General features: G+C 33.0%; 2 protein-coding genes and 1 pseudogene across 2 annotated transcripts; 2 read left to right on the top strand and 1 right to left on the bottom strand.

Annotated features, from left to right (window-relative positions):
- The first annotated feature begins 534 nt into the window (after nucleotides 1-534).
- Nucleotides 535-4,283, top strand: LOC147386173 (O-fucosyltransferase 19-like). The gene is made up of 8 exons (XM_086424089.1): nucleotides 535-1,209; nucleotides 2,032-2,104; nucleotides 2,205-2,275; nucleotides 2,357-2,445; nucleotides 2,532-2,664; nucleotides 2,754-2,989; nucleotides 3,076-3,552; nucleotides 3,646-4,283. Exons 1-8 carry the CDS (start codon nucleotides 736-738, stop codon nucleotides 3,896-3,898), a joined length of 1,806 nt encoding a protein of 601 aa, XP_086280215.1. The 5' UTR covers nucleotides 535-735; the 3' UTR covers nucleotides 3,899-4,283.
- A 5,072-nt stretch (nucleotides 4,284-9,355) lies between these two features.
- On the top strand, nucleotides 9,356-18,138 carry LOC147386172 (beta-galactosidase 15-like; annotated as a pseudogene).
- A 2,768-nt stretch (nucleotides 18,139-20,906) lies between these two features.
- On the bottom strand, nucleotides 20,907-23,782 carry FLN1 (fructokinase-like 1). Its single transcript, XM_086423898.1, has 3 exons — nucleotides 22,906-23,782; nucleotides 21,390-22,273; nucleotides 20,907-21,270 (listed from the first exon to the last, which is right to left on the bottom strand). Exons 1-2 carry the CDS (start codon nucleotides 23,689-23,691, stop codon nucleotides 21,581-21,583), a joined length of 1,479 nt encoding a protein of 492 aa, XP_086280024.1. The 5' UTR covers nucleotides 23,692-23,782; the 3' UTR covers nucleotides 20,907-21,270; nucleotides 21,390-21,580.
- Nucleotides 23,783-25,798: the final 2,016 nt, after the last annotated feature.

Raw genomic sequence — 25,798 nt, 5'->3', positions numbered from 1 at the left:
AAATAACTCAATCACTCCTAAAGTCCTAATTTCTAAAGAGAGCTTCTATTGACGCATTTACTTATTGTTATAAGTATATAATTAAAAAGAATTGGTCGGCCAATAGAATCTCTCTCTCTCTCTCTCTCTATATATATATATATATAACATAGGTAATTTCTATGATAAGTCGGGTCAAAACGAAACTCTTGTATTGGTTTTTAGAGCCATTAATAAAAAAAAGGCTAATGTTTTTCTCACTGAAGTATTTTTACTCTGTCTGACGTGGCAAGGGCATAGAACCATTGATCGTCTCCTGTGTATCCCTAAAAAACCGATCAACGGGTCTTAATAAAATAGCTTGAAAAAATAATAATGAATTATATAGATGGGCAATTTCGTCATATTTAGTATTTTACTTGTTTTGAAATACGGTCTAAGATCTCTAGTTGCATGTTTACATCCAACTAAAGAACAAGGAGATCTATTAAATTAAAGTAATAAAATCCCACAAAAATTAAAAATAAAATCTCCCACAACGTTTAAACCTCTCTCTTCGCCGTGTAATTCGGAGCCTATAAGTAGAAACCAAAATACTCTGAAAACAAATTCGAAACAGAGAGGCCCACGAAGAGAAGCGACGGTTGTTTCAAAAGACGCCATTAGAAGTCTTTTCAAAAACTTCAATCTTCTCTCTCTCTCTCATCTCTCTCTATATGCGATTTTCGTTTTTTTTCTTCTGGGTTTTTGCTGGTAATGTCGACAGTTGGCACAAATTCATGTAACGCGAGTCCGAGAATCTCAGGACCCACAACGAGAAGACGAGTAATTGATTTCATGGACACAGACGAAGAAGAGAATTATATCAATGATGATGATATTAATGGGCACCAAGTAACAAAGAATTTGATGTTTCATAGGAGATTGATTTGGTTTCCAGAATCATGGATAGTTTGGACGGGAAGTATGTTTGGGATGTTTCAATCAACGAAATCAGGAAGGAATATGGGCCATAGGATTCTGTTGATTCTGATATCTTTGGCAGTTTTTTCGTTATTTTTGAAAGTTTCGTTGTTGAATATTCATGCGGAGAGCAATGGGAAAGGAGGAAGAGAGAATGGGGTTTTGATTCTTCAGAATTTTAAGGGTGATTCTTCTGAGGCTCAGAGGATTGTGGAGGAAACAGAGACCAGTGAGGCTGTTTTGCCCAAACAATTGTTGAATTTTCCGGTTAGACCAACTGTTCTGTTCTTCTTCATCTCCTTTTTTTTTTTAATCTAATTTTTCATCCTTTTTTTTTTTTTTTTTCTAAAATATATTTTTTGCTATATTTGTATTCTAAATAATATATATATTTTTTATTTCTGTTTGTTGGATGTTGAATTTTTAATGGTTGGTATTTCTTGAATACAACAATAATGAGTTGGAATGAATGAATTAATTTAGTCTGATTTAGTATCCAATGTTTTCTTTTTTTGGTTGGTTTGGTGAAGGTAAACTGTTATGAATTTTAATCTTTTATTATTATTATTATTATTTTGAGCTTTAATTTATAGACACAACAGACCTGCAAATTGAAAGATATATATTTTTTTAATTTTAATTTTAAGTTTAATATTGATTAGACAAAATCTCAATTTCCCCATTTTTTCTTAAAAAATAGAATCATCTATTTTTATTTTCCAGTTTTACTACAAATTAAGAAATTTGTATCTTCACAAGTTTTATTAGTGTCTTCTTCTTCCATCTGTTTTGTTGTTAATTTGAAGCTTTGCCAAGCAAATTCATGTTGTTATTACCTTTCATTCCCCATGTTGGTTTTTTTTAGTGGAATTTTGACTATAATAAGAAGCTATCTTGCTTTGGATTAAATCTTGAATCTTCGATATTAATTACGACTAGAATTAATTCTATGCATTTTTAGCTTTTTGATTCTTATTTCGATGAGATTGGTCTTTTGTTACGAGCTTCAGAAGTACTTGATATAGTTTACACGTGAGGTTACGAATGCTCTGTCTTAGATTGTGTTTGTTTTGTTTTCTTGTTGTATAGATTCCTGAAATTTGGGAGAAACCAAACAGTGACAACAAATATCAATGCATAGCAAGATCGAGCAATCGAATAAGTATGTTTTAATGTTCTTGGTTTGCTACCTATCATTTTTATATATTTCATGTTAATTATTTGATTCTTGTTCTATTTTCTCATATCTTCCATTGTTTTAGGGACTCAAGCGGACACAAATGGTTATATTCTAGTTCACGCTAATGGCGGATTGAACCAGATGAGAACAGGAGTAAGCATTAACCTTTCGTAGGTTTTACAATTTGTTTTACACCTTTTAACCTACTGAGATAACTTCTTTATCAAATTGTAGATATGTGATATGGTTGCAATAGCAAAGATCATGAATGCAACTCTAGTTCTTCCTTATCTAGATCACGATTCCTTCTGGACAGATCCTAGGTATTGATTCTTGCTTTTGTTTTTGGTGGTACATTGGAAAACTACAATAAGTCGCTTAAATATGATTTCTTTCATGACTTTTGCAGTGATTTTAAAGATATTTTTGATTGGAAACGCTTCATTGAAGTGTTGAAAGACGATATCGAGATAGTGGAGTCTTTGCCATCTCATTATGCAGCAATAAAGCCCCATATAAAGGCCCCAGTTTCTTGGTCAAAGGTTTGAATATCATAAGAATTTTTTTAAGTATATGAGAGAATTGAAATTTGAGGCTTTATATAATCTTATGGGTATAATTACATTTGCAGGCTGGTTACTACAGAGGAGAGGTGCTTTCATTATTAAAGCGGCATAAGGTAATAAAGTTCACCCATACAGATTCCCGACTTGCTAATAATGGACTTGCAAGTTGGATTCAGAAGCTTAGATGTCGTGCGAATTATGAGGCTCTCCGTTACACGAGTGATATTGAAGAGCTTGGAAAGAAGTTGGTTGATAGGCTTAGAGACGATAGTAACCCGTGGTATATTGCCCTCCATTTGAGGTACTTAACCTATAAATATGGTTCATTAATTAAGATTTTTATTCTTTATTGTTTAGTCCAATTTAACAATGTCAATGTTGTTGTAGGTATGAGAAAGATATGCTTGCATTCACTGGGTGCAATCACAACCTTACCGTAGCCGAGTCAGATGAGCTCCGTACTATGAGATACAACGTCAAGCATTGGAAAGAGAAAGAGATTGATAGTGAAGAGAGACGACTCCAAGGGGGATGCCCGATGTCGCCTAGAGAGGCGGCACTATTCCTTAAGGCTATGGGGTACCCATCTAGTACAAACATATACATAGTAGCAGGGGAGATTTATGGAAATGAGAGCATCAATGCACTTCGTGCTGAGTACCCGAATGTTTTTTCTCACTCAACTCTCGCAACTAAAGAAGAGTTAGAGCCTTTTGAGCAATTTCAGAACCGGCTTGCTGCATTAGACTACATTGTGGCTCTCGAGAGTGATGTTTTTGTTTATACTTATGATGGGAATATGGCTAAGGCAGTTCAAGGTCATAGGAGGTTCGAAGGATTTCGAAAAACTATCAATCCTGATCGGTATGTATTATTGTAGTTCATGGCAAATCGTTTTGGAACTATTTTGCTTTCGATTTAGAAAACTTAAATTACTAATTGGAACTTTTTTTACAGGCAAAATTTTGTGAGATTGATTGATCAGATGGACGAGGGTGTCATATCATGGGAACAATTCTCATCAAGGGTGAAGGCCTTACATGCTAATAGGCTTGGATCACCGTATTTGAGGAAACCAGGAGAGTCCCCAAGAGTTGAGGAAAACTTTTATGCAAATCCTTTTCCGGGTTGTGTTTGCAATAAGATTGAAAAGCAACCTAACCATTTGAAAACAAATTTAAGACTGAACCATGGGTCTGCTTTGGGTTGAGATAGAGATTGTTTCAGTCGAGTCGACGATTCCTGTTGTAAAATATTCAACAACTCTTGGGTAAAAGAGAGACATTTAGAGAAATAGTTTTCCAGCATTGTTGGGAAAGGCGGAATTGTAGCAGGAGCAGAGATGGGTTCATTTTTTCATGGCAGATCATGAAGTTTCTGATGTGCTCTTACTAAATATCAGTTTTGATCTTGGCTGGGAGAAATGCACGATTTTTTTGAGGATGGAACAGAGAAGGGTATATATATAGATTTTACGAAGAAATAGATTTAATTCCAGGCATAGAGAGATGTCATTCGATTCAAATGTGAATATGATGAACGAACAATATATATTCCTTTTAGCCTTATATCACGATCTCCAAATTTTCATTTTATTTTTTCTTCTGCGAATTCTCTTTCTGATTCTCAAATACAATGGTTTAATTGTGCTTTAATATTTATACGGTTTATTTCATTGTGTTTGGCAGAGTCTGTTATCTTGAAACTCATGATCATCTCATTTATTGGATTCTTTTGATGAAAATCAAACAGAGTGGTGTTGCATCGAGTGCAACTAGATTCGGGTTTACATCCTTTTATTCGTATCTGTATTTGATAAGTTTTAAGTGTGAAGGTGGGATTTTGATTTCAAGTCTATAGCATTATGTGGCACACAGACTTCACCACCTCGCTGAATGAACTGCCTCCGGTCACTAATCTCTCATTGCAATTTATGAACCGAGTTACCCATCTCTGCCACCTTAATAGAATCAAGATGACTGAGGAGATGATCACATGATTCACTAATAATAAAGGAAATGAGAAATGAGTCATGCTGACGTGGGCCGTGCACATAACCGTTGATGTGTTTCCTCGAGATTCGAGTAAAAAGCATCTATGGTTATGTTACCTCCACGTCAGAAATGTGAGAATCGCAGAAAATCCAATGTTACCCCAGCATTAGTGAAAGGAAATATCTGTCAGTAATCTCCAAACCTCTTTCCATTAAATTATTCAGCAGACCTGCCTTATTCCAATGTCTCCGTTGTTTTTTTTTTTTTTTTTAGTTCATACGTAATAGGGTGGAAAGGGTTGTTTTGATCCAGGTCTGAGGTATTCCTTCCATCCATTAGACCCACATTCCTTCTCCCTCGTTTCCTCTCACTTCATGCATTATCTGTTCCCTTTATATTATAAAGAGGTTCATTTGATCAAGTTTTAAACATAAAATTCTTGGGAATTATTAGTTTTTTTTTTTTTTAATTTGATTAACTAATGTTCGTGACCCCAATCTTGTAATTTTCTTGTAATTTGATGAAAAACTAAATGCAACCACAAACACCGGCAATGCATTTGCAATCTCAAGTTCTCAACTAACATCACATACTTTTGACATGAAAAGAAACCAACATGGAAAGAAGACAAAATAATATATTACACACTCTTGACATGAAAAGAAAGCAAAATAATTGTTTACATCTAACCTTTCTCTAGTATGCTATTTATAAAGCACCAATCCCCATTTGGAACTTGGAGATACCAAATATGCATTTGGAACTTATAAAGGCCCTCAAGTATACTATTTATAAAGCACCAATCCCTCATTTTCCTTTGCCTATTAAACAAAATGAATGTATTATGTAGGAGAAGTGAGACAGTGGAGGATACCAAAACACCAATACTATGAATGTTAGTGCAAGACATGATTAAGGTTTATTGATGTATTTTGTTAGAAATTTCTTAGGATGCTTTTCTATTAGGTCTCATTATTTTGCCATGTTAATCTTTATTTATTTCAGTTGTGAAAGATTAACGGTGCTGCCTCTTGAACAACAAATATATATCTTAATCATCATTTACATTTAATTCCTAAGGATCATGTATATCTCATCTTAGCCTTCTATGAATAGAGAGTTCAAATGTTTTTTGATGAGTAGTTTTTCATTATACAATTTTAAAAGAGGGTAAAGAAATCAAGTGGGTGAAAGAGAGATTTGGGAAAAAAATATACACAAATGTAGTTTTCAATAAATTAATACACAAAATAGCCCAAAAGTTGTTTATAACCATCCTAAACTCAATGATTGAGAAAGTCTTAGTATAATTGGGTTTGCATGATATTTGGGTTGGCCACTTAATAAATCATTTGGATTGATGACTTCATGGCCATATCTAATGCTTTTCTCATTGGAAAAAAAAAAATTGTTTGGAACGTTGTGACTTTTGTGATCGACATTTAACTTCACTTTTCCAATTGATTTAACTGTTAGCTATTTACTTTTAATTACACTTTGGAAAACTACGTATCATAGTGAGCATTATTTAAATTTCTGTTAATACTAAGACCAAATGAAATAATTATTGTTGTAAATAACCAAGAAAGGAAAAAAAATGTACTAAAATAAGACATTAAAAACTACACTAATGCTGAGGTGACATTGGGATTTACTGTGATTCTCACATTTTTGACATGGGGGCGCGCACATAACCGTAGATGTGTTTACTTGTGGCATGACTCTAAAAACTATAGACAAATGACACAAATTGATGCAATGGTTAATTTGTCTTTAAACACATTAAGTTGTTGCTAATAATCTATAACATTATTTTTTCTTTTCAAATTTCTTAAACTAAAGGCAAGTATTAAAAAATCAAATCATATTTCTCTCCCACAAACATGGTGCATTGAAACTTATGAAATTCTGGCCCAGGAATAGTGCAAAGCATCCCATGTCCAGTGCTATACTCCAAAGGGTACATGGTTGCACCTGTTACATACTTTTGATACTCCATAGCAGCATTTATCTTCTTAAAATGTCCTCTCTCTTGCTTTTTAATAATTGAACATGACTTTTTCTTTCTTTTTTTTGCTTTGGCTGGCCACATGTACCACCACCTTATACTGAGTAGGCATTTAGATATAGCCTTGTGGAAGGACATATAGAGATTTGAAGTCAGGACCTGGAGAGCACACCCCATCCCTCCTTACCATCTCAACTAGCTCTTGATCGGTGTTTCCTGTCTCTACTCATCTCGTCAACCATAAAGAGAGTTTGCTATTACTAATTCTAATTAACTAAGAGAAATAACTAAATTTAAAATTTATTGAATAAATATTAATTCAAAATTCATATGTGAAAATCCTTAGATAAATATTTTATCATAACAACTTACAATCCTTTTAAAATATTAAAAATTAATATTCCTAATCTATCTATAACATAATAATTACTTTCTAAACCTATTATAACTCCATTTTCTAAGCACTTTTTATGGTAATCTAAATAATAAAAACGAATTTAAAAAAAAATAAAAACTAACAAGGAATAGTATTCCTAAAATAACTATAAAATATAAATCTTACTAGAATTAGAAAATATAAATTCTACTAAAACTAGAAAATAAAAACAAATCCTACTAAAATTAGGAAACTACTTAATATTCTAACTAGATCTATAAATGTCCTATATCAGGCATCCGTTCTTTAAGAGAACTCGTCATCAAGTAATCCTTGAAGGTTTTATTTATTTATTTATTATTTATCCATTTATCTCTCATTTTAATCCAGTTCCACTGATATTCATTCCTCGGACTTAGTTTAAATAATATAATTAATCATAATATATCATTAGGCAAATTCATCACATAAGTATTATTGTTTATCTTCTTCAAGATACGAAGGGATTCAATTTTCTTCAATTTGATTTTGTTGTGAGTTGCAGTAGAAAGATAATTTTTATTAAGATAAATCATAACCAAATCTCTTTCTTCATAGCTTTTGAATCTTCTATGCTTATCGATATTGATTTTGTACTTTCCAGTAGAAGCTTCAAAATTATTTTTCACTTGTTCCTTCAACAAGTCGTGCTCTTTTAGACTCATTCTAAAATGAGACATATTTGTGAGACAATAATTAAATAAAAAGTGGTGAACTCGACACTAAGTTACAAAGTGTTGAACTCATCACTTTGTGTCTAGTTCGCCACTTTGTACTTAATTTCTATCAAACTCGATAGTAATTAAATATAAAATGGTGAACTCGATGTTATAATGCAAATCAGATTTTTCATTTTTTTTCTTTTCGTTTTTCCAATTTCGATACTTAGTTAATTTCCTCGAAATACACAAAAATGTACCAATTATGATTGCAAATTAAAAGTTACAATGTAGTCATAAAAAAAATTCAAATCTCAACCTCGTTTTATAAATCATCGACATAAATAAATAAAAAACGTCTAGATGTTCAAAATCAAGAGAATATCATTCTTTATTAACCATTCATGATCAAAGATCGTCGGAAATTATTGCAATTGCCATTGGAAAATCTAACCATGTGAAGAAGATGAGAAAAGGGTAGTTGGAGTATTTCACATGCCAAAAATGGTGAAAATGGCCCCTAAGGATCATTTAGAAAGAAAATGTTTACTAAATGTCTTGTTTCAGCCGAGTTGAAAAACTTAGAGATTATTTAGAAAGAAGTCTCTCGACGAGGGTCCTTTAAGTAATTTTCCTAAAAAATTACCTTTTATAACCGACCCCCAAAATTACCTTTATGTATTTTTCCAACTTTTCAAAAACCAACAAAAGTACAAACTTATCAATTATTTTGAAATACATATATATATATATACACACAAAATTCATTGTTCTTTACCAGCTTTTTAGGAGTCCTCTGGTTAATAATTGAGATTTATTAGACAGAATTTATTATTTATTGGGCCAAGTTTTCAACAATCCTCTAGTTAATAATTTACATCCAATACTTAAAAAGAAGTTTTAGATTTATTACTTCTCATTCCATCTAAAATATCAGCACTACATCATATCAATGACTCACAGCTTAATCAAACGAGTATATATTAGGGCTGGCAATGATCCAACATTTATCTAATATCCGATCAATATATTAGGATTGGCAATGATTCGACACAAAAATTTGGATTCCAAAAATGCCCCAACCTTAACATTTAAACGTAATTTTGGTCAAAATCTAAAAAATTCTAATCTCATGCCCTTCAATCAAATCACGTTGATTAGTTTTCAAAATTATAAAAAATATCTATATAATCTTAAAATTACCCTTTAATTAATTCTTAAATTACAAATAAACCCTTGAGATACATATAAATGAGTGTTTACACATGCGACCTTCTAATTATTCCATCACATGAAATTTAACTTCAACAAAAATATGAACTTTTGACTTTTACGGAACATATAATTAAAAAGTTAATAAATTAATCCTTTAAGTGAAAAATAATAATCAGATGGGTATGAGATCAAGGTAAAAAACAGGGAAATTACTAAAAGGGTTAAATATTTATAAAAAAGAAATAATTTTTTAAAAAATTACCAAAAATGAATTAAATCGCTTGTCAGTCCAGTGTTTTAGTAACTTATTAGACGGTCCAACGTTTTAACATGTTAAATACATGACTTTACCAAAAATGCCCTCTGAATGAATAAAATGCTGGAATTAGGGATTAAAATGGTATGAATTTTATCCAAAAATTGAGTGATCCGAATCCAAGTTTAACGGATTTGGTTTCATCAAGTATATTTGAATTAAAATGTGATTCAGATATGGGTTGATGTCCCTTTACCCAGTTGGATACGGTTCCATTCTTTTATTTCCCAAGATCTGAATGATATATTACTTTACAAGTTATATTTTTATATTTTTTAAATCATCTTTCATCAACCAACAATGGTTGGACGTAGTAGTCGATGCCTCTATTGAAAATGGAGTTTTCTTGAGGTCAAGTAATCATTTAATCACATTTTAGTAATAATCAATAAATTTTGTTGGATTAAATCCGGATACGATCTTAACTAATATGATCCAAGTCGGATTCGGATATGAATATGGATACACTTATATTCGGCCCATATCCGACCCGCTTTAAGCCCTAGTTGGAATGTCTAATATTTTACTAGGTTACTTTAATTTAACCTTTTTGGTAATTTTTAGGTTACTTTAATTTAACCTTTTTGGTAATTTTTGAAAAAGAATGGTGATAATATGACTCCCCCAGCCAAAACCATGGACTTTATGCCTCGAGATACACATCCCCATAAATTTGTGCAGTTGTGTATCCCAATGAAAGGAAATCTATGGTTTTGGCACACCCCACGTTAGGGAAGTCGATTGAGTATGCCACATGGAGGAGTCAGATTATCACAACTCTTAGAAAAAATAGATTCTTTTTTTTATTATTATTTAATATTAAAATATTTAACTCTCTTTTAGTAATTTACCTAAAAAAATTTATAAAAGAAAGGTTAATTTAATCATTTACGGTTAAAAGCAAAATACCACAGGATGGGAGGCAATTTTTATATTTTTGAACCAAGAGAGAAACATCGAAAAAGCAAATTTGATCAATTAAAAATTCTATTACAAGTGAAACTTATCAAATTAATCTTCGATGAATAAAGTCTTTTTATATTTTTAAACCAAGAGAGAAACGTTGAAAAAGCAAATTTTATCAATTGAAATTCTATTACAAGTGAAACTTATCAAATAAATCTTCAATGAATAAATTCTGAATCTTATCAATTTATTCTCTCTAAGTAATTTTAGTTTATTCCAACAGAAACATTTAGGGTATGCTTGATTGCACATGGAAAATAGGGTGGAAAATCAATTTCCATGGAAAATGACATTTTTCAAGTGTTTGATTGCACATGGAAATGAAAATTCATTTTCCACCCCAATCAAAAAGTCCACCAAAACATGGATTTCACTTTCCCACCCATATGGGTGAGAAAGTGAAATCCACCAATATTTTCCATCCCAAATTCTTCCCCACTCATATCTTCTTCTTCCCTACCACCACCATTACACTAACCTCATTGTCGTCGTCGTCACCATCGTCGTTTCCGTCATTATCATCTCCGGTCACCTTCCTCTCTCACCTCCTTCGCCGCCGCCGCCACCACCACCACCACCACCACAACGTTCTCCCCCCATCTTCCTCACTTACCTTCGCCGTCGCCACCATCACCACCATGTTCTCCCTTCTTCTTCCTCACTTACTTCCACCGCCACCGTCGCCGTCACCTCCGCCGCCACCGTAGCCGTCACCTCCGCCACCACTGTCGCCACTACCACCGCTACCACATCCTCCCCCTCCCTCTTCCTCTTCATCTTCTTCCTCTCCCCCTCCTTCTCCTCTTCTTCTTTTTTCTCATATTTTTTCCATGATTTTATCCAAGTAAAATCAAACAATGGAATTTGATTTTCCAACCCTACATATTTTCCACAACTATTTTTCCATGGATTTCAAATTTTATGGAAAGTCACTTTCTATACAATCAAACATACCCTAATTCTATAAATAAGAGGTTCCATCCAACATTGGTACGACATATCTTGAATTTCGAGAATGTAAAGTTCTATTGTCTATTTCGATTCATCATCCCAAAGCACCAGAGGTACTAATTGTTATATATATATAATCGTGTTTTCTTTAGGGTGTTTTTTAGTTTCTAGACCCTAAAAATAGCTTTTTGGAGGACTCGGGCTTTAGATTCCCATGGAAACCAAAATTCAAAAGTATGCCAGAAGTTGAAGCTGTCTCTGACCCAGTTATTCTACTATGGTTTTTTGTGGGAATCTTTAATATATATTTCTTCTTCTCCTTTATTTTTCATATTTTATTTTTATTTTTATAATATTTCTAGGATTATAAATTAATGACCAAAATTTCCCAGAAGCTGTTTTTCACAAGATACCCCATGCCTTCTAAAAGTGCTTCTAGGTCCCCAAGAAGTACTTCCTTAAACATTGTTACTAAACAATTGAAATTGCACACAATTTTATAGAAGCAATTTATATTTGAAGAACCGTGTCAAAAGTGGCTTTCTTTTTCATTTTTTTTTTTTTTTTTGTGGGAATATAGATAACATATAATTTTTTTTATTTGGGTGTTTTATAGATGTGGCCAGATTTGATTCAGAAGGCGAAAGAAGGTGATCTTGATGCCATTGAGACATATGTATTTTGGTATGTTCATGAGCCTCATCGTCGCCAGGTTTTTATTTTTATTTTTTCTCATTAAATTGTTTATTTTAGTCTATAAGATAAAATGATCAATTATTGATTCTAAGTTCTAACCCTTCTATCTGTTTTCGTGTTTTCTTTTCTAATTATGTTAATTTTTTTTTTTTTTTGTTTAGTATGATTTTTACTGGAAAACCTAGACCTTATTAGGTTTCTCAAGAATGTACAAGATGCTGGGCAATATGTCGTTCTACGTATTGGAACTTACGTTTGTGCCTAGTGGAACTATGGGTAATTTTAATTTTTTTGATATAAAAAATATTGATTTTATGCTTTATATTTTTTTTTTTTTATTATACTTATTATGATATTTATCCTTCTTTTCATCAGAGAATGTCCAGTGTGACTGTATAATATGCCAGGGGTTGAAATTAGGACTAATAATGATGTTTACAAGGTATATATATATATAAAATAAATTCCTTTTATTATTTTATTCTAATTTTTTAATATTACACAATATTTTATTTTTCAATTAAAAAATATCTAATATTTTCAATTTTATCTTTTTTTAGAATGAGATGCAAAATTTTACAACTTTGATAGTAGACATAGTAAATAAAGAGAAGCTGTTTGCTTCACAAGGAGGCAATATAATTATTGCTCAGGTATGTTGTTTCATTTGCTGTCATTAACATTAATATTTTTTCTGTTTATTATGATAATAGATTTATTATTATTTTTGTATTATTTATCTTATATAATTTATATTATAGATTGAGAACGAATACGGAAATGTAATATCGTCTTAGGTGATGCGGGGAAACAATATCTCAATTGGTGTGCTAACTTGGCGGAATAGTTCGACATTGGAGTCCCATGGATTATGTGCCAAGAATGTGATGCCCCACAACCTATGGAAATAAATTTTGTATTTACTTGTTGCATAAATTACCCTAATTACCATTATTATAATTATATTAATTTTTTTTTCCTTATTATATGATTTTTTTTAAATGATAATCTTGTATCAAACAGATCAACACTTGCAATGGCTGGTGTACTGTGATCAATTCCAACCTAACAACCCCAACAGTCCTAAGATGTGGACTGAGAACTGGACTGTCTGGTAAGCTATTAATATGAGTATTATTATAGCTACTTAATTTTTTAATTTTTAATTATTATTAATTATTATTATTATTATTATTATTAAATCTAGTGTTTTAATATAGGTTTTTTTTTTTTTTTCAAAGTTTAAGAATTTGGGGTGGTAAAGACCCTCATAGAATGGCCGAAGATGTTGTCTACGCCATTGTATGTTTCTTCCCACTTGGAGGTACTTTCCAAAATTACTACATGGTTAGTATTTTCAATTTTAATCAAAATTACTAATGATGTCGAGGCCTGTACATCTCGACGTTCTATGACTATGATGCACTCCTTGATGAATACGGTAATGATCTAATTTAATTCTAAATTTTTTTTTCTTGATTATAATTATAGTTTTTCATATTTTTAATCAAAATTCAAATAAAAATTGCTCACAAATTAAATTAAATTCTTATTATAGGGTAACTTGAATCAACCTAAATAAGGACATTTGAAGGAGCTTCATCTTCTTCTGAAATCGATGGAGAAGGTTCTTATATTTTTTGCAAATTATGAATATTTGTCACCGTTGAGTTGTCCTTTTTATTTATTTATTATTAATATGTTTTTTTGGCAACAATTTACTCATTTAATGGCACTTCAAGCTGCTTTATTGCCAATGCAAATTAGACCTCTGATCCTACCATCACCTTCCAAGACACCCAATACATGAGTTGTCCTTTTTTATTTATTTATTATCAATATATTGGACTGAGGGTATATATACTAAGAAATTCTTGTTTATAGATTAAAAAAAAAAAAATGAATCTGTCCTATAAACATGTTTCTCACTCTAAATTCTTTTGTGTTGTAGAACTATGGTCCAAAGTTTGATTTGATTCCAACTAGAATAGCTGGTGTTCAATTGATTCGAAAGCTGAACGATGAATATATCATTAAGGACTTGTCGAGTAACTGGGCATGTAAGGTTGGGTTGCATGGTGAGAAGTAGTTCTATAGTGTTGAATCACCCTATTCTTCTAGATGGTCTTCAGATAATCTTCCTACAAAGAAGATGGCTTGGTATAAGGTAATATTTCTTTACCATATACTGCAACCCAATTCTTTTTGGATTGATAGATTCTGATTCTAGATTCTAATTTTGGATTATCTGAATCATATTATAGAAACTGATTTCACAACCTAGAATCAGAAACTTACTTTGCTGACCATGTTTTTACAGTTGTGATACAAAATATTGCAAGTAAGAATTGGATTCCAAAATCCGAAAATGCCCTCTCACCCTTGAAGCAAAATCTGATTTTGAATTGGTTTTTGTTTACCGACTAGGGAAAGACCTAGTTGTGGTGGACTTGCAGGGTTTGGGTAAGGGTCATGCTTGGGTCAATGGGAAGAGTATTGGACATTACTGGCCATCCTTCCTTGCCGATGAGAATGGTTGCAACAACACTTGTGATTATCGCAGTCCTTACGATAATAACAAATGTGTCAACAACTGTAGTGGATCTTCTTAGCGATGGGAAGATTAATCTATTTCTAGTTTGATTAAGATAGTTTATAATGCACACAAACATTTTATAAAAACACAATAACTATGTGCTTCTATTTTTTACTGACTTCACTCCACCCTCAAATCTATATATACATTTATTGGTACTTTAGACACCTCATTTTTGCACTTGCTTGATTAGTCAACTTGACAATCCAATTGCAACGATTTCTAATGATGGACGAATATTCTAAAAATTTTAGTTATCACTAGATGTGTTTCCAAAAGATCAGATGAGATATTTCAAGCAAACAAAACTTTAGAAACCACACTACACTAGAAAAATATGATCCAAAAACATATAAATCATCATTTTCATACAATAAGAAGTTTTACGAGAAAAATCATCAAAATACCCCTGATATCAGAACATCCCTAGAGCCTACATTACGCTTAGAAAAATCATTTCAAACATATAAAACAACAAACTAAAACCAAATAAATTATTTTGTCAATTTTCACCAAATTATAAAAACGCCCCTCATAGGGTCCATAATCATTTCACGCCGAGAACCCATAAGTGACACAAACCAATGCTCATTAAAATTATTATGAAAAATTGATTCCAAATCCTCGAAAACAACTTATCAACTCAAAAATCATCTTTGAGGGTAAAATGGTAATTTTTCAATCTTAAAATTTAAAATTTTGAAACTAATAATTAAAACATTAATTAACGTAAAGTAAAATCTTAATAAATCAAACTAACATTTTTGAACAAATAAAATCAATTAATTTAGCCCACGGACCAAATTTTAAATGGTGACCTCCATTGGTGGGTCTCCAAAAATTAAAAATTCTCATTCTATATAAGTCAAAAAATTCAAAAGCCAAATAAAACTATTCTAAAATAGTATCCTAATCTAACCAACTTAACATATTAATTAGAGATAGACCTTATTTATAAAAGATCTAATCTAAATCCTAATCTTCACAAAACTCTTTAAAAAAAAGGGTTCTCCTCCACTTAATTTCGCAAGACAAGAAAAACCTTAGAAAACCAAGGTAAAAAACTCTCCCAAAACTCGTAAAAACCCTAAATCTGAAGTCCTAAGTCCATATTTAACCCCCTAAGCCCCAATTTTCAACCTAAAAAATACACAAAAACTCTTAAAAACACCTTGAAAAACCAGTAAAACATTCAGATCTAGGAGAAAAAAATATCATCTCGGAGATCAGAAGCAAATCTAACAACAAGGATAAAAGCGAGAAGATTTACATGAGGAACGCTCACCCTCAATTTCTGAGAGAATCGATCGTTGTGATCATTCAAGTGAAGAAAGGCAACTTTTATTTTTTCAAGCTGTTTGTTGCAATATAATTTTTTAGGAAAAGTAGATATCGACGTTTGCCAAGCAAGATTGATGCCTAACACATTTCAATCCCTTAACTTGATCCCCGTACCCACAATCGTTTCATAGTTTAGTATTTCTTATCCTTTAGAGTCATGTTTTGGTTCCTAGACCGTAAAACTAAGTGACGACTCCCCCAAAAAATAAAAACGGATCTGCACTTACGGATCGAGGGCGTTTTCATTGGCAACTTGATTGGTGATTTTATCAGAAAGGTTAAAGAGGTTGAAAGAGATGAAGTGTTTGGAAAGAAGAGTGATGGTGGCCCATTGTTATCCGGATTGTCCAGAATCAGGACCAGATCAGGTCACCAGTGGAGTCGCCATTGAAAGCTCCCTCAATCCGTGGGTGCGGATTCGCATTTATTTTTTTTAGGAGTCGCCACCTAGTTTTACGGTCTAAGAACCAAAACATGACTCTAAAGGATAAGAAATACTAAATTACGAAACAATGATGGGTACGAGGATCAAGTTACGGGATTGGAGGTGTTAGGCACCAATCCCGCCCGACGAACGCTAGTCTCTATGTTTCCCAAAAATTTACCTTGTAACAAATGACTTAAAAAAATGAAATAAAAGTTACCTTCCTTTACCTAAATGATCATGACGATCAATTCCCTCAGAAACTGACGGTGAGTGTTCCTCGTGTGAATCTTTTTGTTTTTATTTTTGTTGTTAAATCTGCTTCTAATATCCGAGATGAGACTTTCTTCTCCTAGATTTAAATGTTTTACTAATTTTTCATAATGTTTTTAACAATTTCTAGGTATTTTTTAGGTTGAAAATTGGGACTTAGAGGTTAAGTATAAACTTGAGACTTCAGATTTAGGATTTTTAGGAGTATTGAGAGAGTTTTTTACCTTGATTTTTTAGGATTTTTCTTTACCTACAAAATTAGGTGGTGGAGGTCCATTTTTAAAGAGTTTTGTGAAGATTAAGGTTTTGATTAAATCTCTTAGAGATAAGGTCTATCTCTAATTAATTTGTTAAGTTGTTTAGATTATGATAATATTTTAGATAAGTTTTATTTAAATTTTGAATTTTTTGACTTACATAGAATGAATTTTTTTAATTTTTGGAGAACCCCAAATAGAAAGTTCTATATTAAATATCATGTGGGCCCCACTTAAGTAAATGGGTCACCACTTAAAATTTCGCCCATGGACTTAATTAATTGATTTTATTTGTTTAAGAATTTTAATTTGATTTATTAAGATTTCACTTTACGTTAATTAATGTTTTAATTATTAGTTTCAAAATTTTGAATTTTAAGGTTGAAAAATTATCGTTTTGCCCTCAATGAAGACTTTTGAGTTAATATGTTGTTTTTCGATGTTTTAAAATATTTTGAAATCAATTTTTTTGTAAGGATTTTAATGAGAATATTGATTTGTGTCACTTATGGATTTTTGGCATGAAATGATTGTAGATCTTATGAGGGGCATTTTCATAATTTTATCGAATTTTGTAGAAATTGACGAAATAGTTTATTTGGTTTTAATTTATTGTTTAATGTGTTCGAAAGGATTTTCCTAAGCGTAATATAGGCTCTTGGGATGTTTTGATGTCAGGGGTATTTTAATAATTTGATCATTTTTTTATGATTTTTCTTGTAAAACTTCTTTTTGTATGAAAATGATGATTTCTATGTTTTTGGGTCATATTTTCCTAGCGTAGCATGGTTTCTAAAGTTTTGCTTGCTTGAAATATCTTATCCGATCTTTTGGAAACACATTTAATAACAATAAAAAATTTAGAATATACGTCCATCATTGGGAATCATCGCAATCGAGTTGACGAGTTGATTAACCGGACAAATGCAAAAATGAGGTGTCTACAGGTACCACATACCCTGATCTTTCTTTCATGATGACATGAACACTCTGGTCTTGTTTAAGGAAATGGGTGGCAATCCATTGCTAGTAAACTTCTAGACAATTAAAGTTGATTTAGTCTGTTCCAAAGCTTATGAGGGACATACATTGGAGTTATCATGCCAGGGCAATGGTCGAACCAGGTTAACAATCAATTTTGCTAGCTTTGGAGTGGATACAAGGAGCTTGTGGATCATTCGTCAAAGGAAGTTGTGAAGCCGATAATGTTCTATCTGTGGTGGAGTCTACACATTTTGGCTAAGAGAGTTGTTCGATCAATGTGTTCGAGGAAGCATTGGGTTTGAGCAATTGTGGCAATGTCACAAAGCAGCTTGCTGTTGAAGCAATTTGTAATTAGGGATTTTTTTTTCCTTTTCTAGTAAAATGAGTTAGTTTTTTTCTTTTTTTCAGTAAAGAGTTAAAGAATTAGGGTTCTAGCTCATACTTTCTAAAGGTTATTTTTAGGAAATGGATATTAGTATAGGTTTTCTTTTATCAAAAATATTCTTACATATTTTATACATAGTTATACACTTTATTTCTTTTTAAATATCTTTATTTAATTTGTTTTTTTCCTTCTTTCTATTTTATTGAATATTAGAGAATTTCAAGGTCCCATGTTTAATAATGTAATACATTGGGTTCCAACCTGACGTGGGAACCTTTTTTCCATATCTTCAAATAAGATTGGCCCACTCCAATGTACATCCACATACAAAAACCACTTTGAAGTTTTCCAACATTGTTTGGAAAGGGTAATAGGAGTAGATGTCCTATTTTTCATGGTAGATCATGAAGTTTCTAACATGACCCTAACAAACATCAGTTTGATTAATGCTGGAGTGACCTCAGTGAGGAACACACGGGGGGGGCATCTTGACGTGGTGGCGCTCACATACTCGTAGATGCATTTTTTTCGAGATATGAGTAAAATGCATCTATAGATATGAGTAACTCGAACTTGATAGTAACCTGATCATCATATTCAACTCGTAAAGTAGCAAGGTAAGTTTGCTCCCCTTTCTTCAGCTGAAAGGCAGAGATCATCTTTCCCTTTTCGTTACCTATGGACACGGAAATGAAGCTTAAACATTCACCTAGCATACCCAGTGTGTTGACGAATGACTTTAGAACAACCATGTTCTGTAACAAAAAATCCATCCCAATGATGACTCTGAATTTATCGAGTGGAATTGCGAACAAGTCAAGCTTACCCCTCCATGTGCCTATCTTGATGGACACGGCCTTAGCCGACTCTTGGATAGGAGTGTCCTGGGAGTTAATAGTTTTCATGTGATTAGAATCTTTCTCAAGTTGAATATTGAGACGCTTCCCCTCTACAAGGGAAATGAAATTGTACGTAACTCCTGTATCAACCATTGCCCGGGTGTTCTTATTACCCTTGAATAGGAGTAGCTTGGGAGTTAACAACTTTCATACAGCTAGAATCTTTCTTGAGCCAAATATTGAGGCGCTTCGCCTCTACAAAGGAAATGGAGTTGTGTGTAACTCCTATATCAACCTTTGCCTGGGTGTTCTTCCTATATCAATTTGATGTCCACATACATGAGACCCTTCCGTTGAACGCTCCAAGTCTCAGAAGTCTATTTGAATGCATTCGGCAAATGTAAGGCTCCAATGTGAGGAGAGTCGTCATCATCTCACCCACTTGTACCACGTCAAGGTGTCCCCCCACAAGACTCATTTTTACGAAGAAATAGATTTAATTCCAGGCACAGATGTCATTCCATTCAAATGTGAATACCATGAATGAATGCTATATATATCCTTTAACCTTTTATCAAGATCTCCAAATTTTCATTATTATTATTTTTATAAGCAATTTTCATTATTTATTATTATTTATTCTGCTAATTCTCTAATACAATTATGTAATTATTTGAGAGGTTTTTATTTCATTGTGTCTGGCAGAGTTTGTTATCTTCTGCAAACTCTCCTCTGATGGAAAGTTCTGTTTTTATTAGCTCATTGCACTAATGCTACACTTAAAATAGAATTCTAGACATCAGAACATTAAAAGACTTTTGATTAGAACAACCACATTATCTACAACAGCTATGACAAACAAGCACTTGTTGCACTATTGTTAAAATATAATTCCAGATATTAGAACATTAGAAGAATTTTGATTAGACTAGTCACATCAACTACAATATCTATGACAAACAAGCAGAATGCCCATGAAAGACATCATCCATACTACAAGAGATCCATACCATGAGCTAATTCAGCCCTTGAAGAAGTGGGGAACCATTCATACTTCAAATGAAAAAAAATCAAACAGCAATGAACAGGATGTGAATCAATACTACATACCATGGTTTAGCAAATCCATTGCAACACATTTATGATTGTAATGCCCCTAAGCCAGTTACTTTATTTGTTATGTAAAACTACATATTGCAGTGCCCTTATTTTTATAAATGATAACTGTGTTGTAAAGAAGCGGGTTCTTTCCAAACATCATTTTAGCAAGACATTTAAATAATTGCCATTGGTGTAGCACAGTCTTAACGGTCGTTATAAGAGTTTCATAATGTGTTGCATTGCTTCTAATTTTAAATTTCATTTGTCTTTTCTTTTTATAACATAGTATCTTTAACACGGTGCGACTGGCAAAGTTTTCAAAGACTTTAAGGGTGTGTTCTTTGATGATCTCTTGTTTAAGTGGGATCCGATTAGTAATGTGAGTACATAAGCTTAGATTGTTCTTTCTAGCTGTATGGGTAGGAACTCTTGACCTTCTCTTTTTCTTTAAACACTCTGAGACTTGCAAAGTTTCCAAACACTTAAGGGGTGTTCTAAGATGGGGTCAGATTTGTAGGACCTAATTCTCCTTTCTGGTTGTATCTTTCTGTAGGCAGGCCTCTGGCCTCCTCTTTCTTTTTAAAAAAAATTCTTGATCTATCAGGAAAAAAAAGTCATCAAAGAGGGTGTTATCTGAGGATCTCTTACTTAGGTGGGATCCAGTTTGTAATGTGAGTACATAAGTCTAGATTATCCTTTCTAGTCGTATTGGTAGGTCCTCTCGACCTCCTATTTTTCTACTTAATAATCTTTTATCTATCACACATGCACAAAAACCACTACGAGGCCAGAAGAATGGGTCCAACCACGACAATAACACCAACTCACCATCAAGTCATAACAAACCACTTTCAGCCTTGGTATGTATGACGAGGAAGTAATATTTGGGGGTGGGATATTAGGATAGCATTTCTAATGAGTGTTTTTGAGTTTTGACACAGTATTACCAGCTACAACTTAAGTACTCATTCGTTTAAAAGCCACAAACCAGGAAAAGTAACTACAAGCCTAAAAAAATACTAAGTTATGTTCCAAGATTACCAGCATTAGTTACAACACCGTCTCTTCTTTGATTCAACCACCCCTACCACCTTCGATGGAGTAACCTTTTGAAAGCCTGGTCACGCCTTCAAGATAGCAGTGTGGATCCAATAGAAATACTCTGGAAAGTAAAGAACGAGGATTAGACCTACAGATATCAAAGAAGATAATATAGAAAAAAGATCAGATGATACAAACTCATGAATATAGAAAAAAGGTCAGACATTATTGAAAACTTACAGTTTGCAATTGCCCACAAACAAGCTAAATGCATGATCCGGGATGTGACTCTGCTCAACCGCCCAGCTTCACCATGCTCCATACAAAATTGATGTTCTATTGTCTCGACCAAGTTAACTCAGTTCTTGAACAACATTAATTTCTAAATGACCACAAAAAATATTTTAATTCCCATGACCAACAAATCACTGTCACCACATTGAAGGTACATAAACCTGCTCTTTCAGATTCTGGGTAGCACTCTCTGTCGGAAAACCTCTCACGGCCCCAATTGTCCACTGTGATATGATTCCTGCCGCAATTGCAAAGCGAACCTGCCTCTCCAACACATCTTGATTTTCGAACATTTCCGGATGGGTTGTCAGTTTTCTCATGATGCCAGCCACAACAGCGTCACCAGAACCAGTTCTATCACAAGTGAACGGGGTTATAAGTACATCTTCTGTCCCAACTACAACCCCATCAAAGGACGGGGCATAGTAATGAATTCGAAGTGTTCCATCCATCACAAACAAGAACTTAAGCCCATCATGCCACAACGGAGAGATCTCTTCCCGGGTATAATGGTAATAGTCACGCCTGTTCTTTGTTTGCTCAAAAGATTCAGCATAGTATTGGGGTTTATAATTTCTCCTTTTCTCATAATGATCTTCATCTAGAAGAAACTCTAGTTCTTGCCTTGTAACCTCAATAATGTCTGCTTGGTTCCAGGCTGTCTTGATCACCTCCCTTGTCTCATCCCGTGATTTCCAAAGAGGCAAAGGTAAATTCAAGTCAAAAAACACAAGCCCCCCATACTTCTTTGACAATGCAATTGCTTCATATAGGGTAGACTGCATCGATGGAGTTGTGAGGACTTCTGAATTAAAATGGAAAATTCTAGCCTGCGAGGAATTTATCAAAGATAAGCAAAGTCCAGTTCGGTGAAAGATAATTAATATGGAATTTAGAAAAGATAGTTCTCATGAATATTCCTTAATTTTAACATTGTATATAGATAGTTTTTCCAAAACCAAGAACACAAGCCGTAGGTTAGCTTCATAATAATTCACTCTATTACTTAAAATCAGTCACACGAAATTCTCCACATTTTTCTAAAAATTCGTAAAATTATCTGAATAATGGACTAGCTGACTAATTTGTCAAATCAAAAAATTAATCAGTGACTTGTCGATTAATTGTTCGATATGTTTAAAATTTTACCCTTTGCCCTGTAAATTTTATTTTATTTAACATTCAAATCTCAAGAACAAGATGAGGTTTTTAAAAAGGTCGATGATGATGGTTTTGGTAAGAAACCCAAAAAACATCATATATATATATATATATATATATTCCCCATTTTTTACGATTTAAAAAAATAATTTATCAGAATTAACCGAATTAAACCCTGCAGAATATTACCGAATCTGAACTTGGTCACTATGATCCTTAAAATACAAAGTTGCGGATGAAGAAACGATTTTTAATATCATAGGAGAGCCAATTTGAAGCTTCGGGTATTTCTCAATCTCACCTCTTTTAGCACATCAATGTTCAATTCAGAGCTCATGAGTGAATCCTCTGCAGACTGTCTCACGGTCTCTGCCTTCATCTTCCCTTTATCCAACCCGATTTTCATATACGAAGCTGCAGTTTTTACAGTAGAATCAAACTTCACCGCTCGCGTCTGTACTTTCTCCTTGTTCAAATTGTAAACCAAATCCTTCCCAAAATCATCATCTCCAACCTTCCCCATGAACGCAGCTCGACCGCCGAGTCTCACGTGTGAGACGGCGACATTCGAAGGCGGTCCTCCAGGTGCTCTAACGAACTCTGGAGGATCCCATTGAAGTCCCTTCCAAGAGGAGTAAATGTCGGGATCCATCTGTCGATCCGAAACTCGAACTGTAGGAACGAATTCTTTCTTTGCAGAACCGAAACAGCAGATCAATGGAGGATACTCGTAAGGAAAATCCATCTCATCTTCGTAATCTTCCTTTTCTTTAGGATTCTTCGCTTCGATTGTGCCATTGTCAAGTTCTGGTTTCTTCGAACGCTTTGTTTTTCTTGTAGAAGAAGATGGAGAAGTACCAGTCGTTCCCTTTTTTCTGCCTCTTCGAGTAGGTTTTGGTGCTTCTGGAGCACCGTTTTCTTCGTTAATGGCTGCTCTGACTGATTTTGTTTCCCGCCATTTTCGCAGACTAATGGTTGAGTGTTCTTCATGAAAATTAAATTTATGGAATACTGTAAATGATAGAGTCCTTGAAGATTGAAGATATGGGATGGAAAGAGATGACGAAAGTAGCTGAAATGCCGCCATTAATGAAAGCTAGGGTTCCCTCATGAAGCTTCGACTACCCTGTAATCCGTAAGAGCAACCTATCTATCAGCTACGAATTTGGATGATTCTCTAAATGACCGTTTTATCCCTATCAGTATTATACTATTTTTTTTATTAAAGAAAATTACTTAAAGGACCCTCTTTGATAGACTTCTTTCGAAATAATCCCTAAACCTTGTTTCGTTCTCTTGATAGATCTTAGTAAACTTTTTTATTTTTATTTTTTAAGAGTCCTGGACCTTATCTCCTACGTTTCTCACGATTGAATCCCCAACCGTTTGAAGTCATTGTTTTAATCCAAAATTAATTAGATTTTTGACATCTTAATCAAATTTTGGAGATTTCATTTTGTCGGAAAGAATTTAAGAAGAAAGAAATTATTTTCAAATATTTTAAATATATATGTAAAAAATTTTAAAAAAATTCACTTTTCTTCTTGATTTTTAAATGAAAATTAATCAAAAATGATTCTTTTGGATTGAAATCATCTAAACAATTCATTATTTAAAATTTAAGATCTATTTAAAAAGAAATCCATCCCCTAGGCCTTTTAAGTAATTTTTTCAATTATTTTTAAAAAAATTTCTAACTGTTCAATCTCCGGTAAACACGACAAGAGATCATCACATTTCCATCATCTCTTCCTCATTAATCTACAGCGATATAGATGAAGATGGAATTGAAACTTTACCCAAAATCATTTGAATTTATGGAAAATCATTCATTTCATCCTTTAAAGATAAATAATGAAATCCTAATTTGTAAAATTTTTTATTCTTTTACATTTTATTTCTCTATTTTTTGAGAAGAAAAATTAAGTTTGGTATGTGTCGAGAGTACATTGTCCACGTTGCTTGATTCTTGTCAACAAGAACCTATCAACATAATATTTTAAAAAACAATTAGGCTTATGTTGATTGGAGGTCTGACCATGTCGACATCGTCAAAGCCATGATGATAGCTTCCTATTGACACGAACTTGAATTGAAAAAAAAAAAAGTTTTGGATTCTTGTACTATAGCGGTGAAGGAGGAAGAGAGGGGAAGAAGAAGAAAATGAGGAGACAGAGAAAGACAAGAAGGGGTATCGATAAAAGAAGCGGTGGTGGTTGTTAGTGATGAAGAAGAAGGCTGGACGAAACAGGTGACTAGCTGTGCTAGTGATGCAAAGAAGAAGATGGGGGTGTCCAAATAATGTGGGGTGCCAATTTTATTTATTATTATTTTATTTTTTTTATAGATATTCAGGTGCCCTAACAAATTTTTGGGGTGCCTTTATACCCAGCCTTATTAGTCAGAGAGATTCTATTGGATCACCAACTTTAACTTATAACACACCAATCCTTTCGAAAATTAATGGTAAGATTGGATGGGCTAGTAAAATTTGTTGCGTTAATAGAATCTCATTATTTATAATATATGCAAATGTATAAAGAGTTGTGATGAATGCACCTGATTTTTGGTACGCGGATGACATGGCAAGCGCATAAAACCATAAATCTTTTTCTTTGGATGCACATAAAAAGATATGTGATTCTGTGCCCTTGCCACATCATCCACATACCAAAAACCATATACATCATCACTATTCATATAAAATAAGTTCAGGTTAGGATCTGTTGAGTCCTACTGATTCATGAAAAAAATACATAATCCCAATCCTTTAAACACAAAATCTAATGATTGAGATTTAGGAGTATCTTGATAACACAAATCTTGGATATACTTATCCTGGGGATAAATCTCAACCATTGGATTTTGCATTTAAAGGGTTGGGGTCATGTGTTACTTTCATGAGTCATTGCTGATTAATTTCGAAGGCATTATTGGTTGTTTGAGAGAAAGCTACTTTCCTTTCCCATTTTAGATAAAAATTGGTTATTAGTTTGTATATGAATGAGAACCTACACCTGACCATGGTCTAGGCTATTTGCACCCAGCTCTTATCCTTAGTGCACTCGCTTTCCTTTATACATACCACCAAAATGTCTTTTAAGTGGGTGTAGTTAGCACAAATGGTGGGTGCAAATAGCCTGCTCCATTAACAATTCATTTCAAAATCCAAAATGAATAAATAAATAAATATA

The sequence above is a fragment of the Akebia trifoliata genome, chromosome 14 (assembly GCF_017979445.1).
Source record: "Akebia trifoliata isolate Shusen 1 chromosome 14, ASM1797944v1, whole genome shotgun sequence".
NCBI lineage: Eukaryota > Viridiplantae > Streptophyta > Magnoliopsida > Ranunculales > Lardizabalaceae > Akebia > Akebia trifoliata.
The sequence above is the reverse complement of the archived record's forward strand: the minus strand, read 5'-3'. Positions and strand labels throughout refer to the sequence as shown.

Bases quoted from the DNA above. Each gene is read 5' to 3' on its own strand.
- LOC147386173 (XM_086424089.1), top strand. From the start codon at position 736: ATGTCGACAGTTGGCACAAATTCATGTAACGCGAGTCCGAGAATCTCA. The intron at 2,276-2,356 runs GTAAGCATTAAC...ATCAAATTGTAG, and splicing joins TGAACCAGATGAGAACAGGA to ATATGTGATATGGTTGCAAT. The intron at 2,990-3,075 runs GTACTTAACCTA...ATGTTGTTGTAG, and splicing joins TATATTGCCCTCCATTTGAG to GTATGAGAAAGATATGCTTG.
- FLN1 (XM_086423898.1), bottom strand. From the start codon at position 23,691: ATGGCGGCATTTCAGCTACTTTCGTCATCTCTTTCCATCCCATATCTT. The intron at 22,274-22,905 runs GTGAGATTGAGA...AATTCCTCGCAG, and splicing joins ACATTGATGTGCTAAAAGAG to GCTAGAATTTTCCATTTTAA.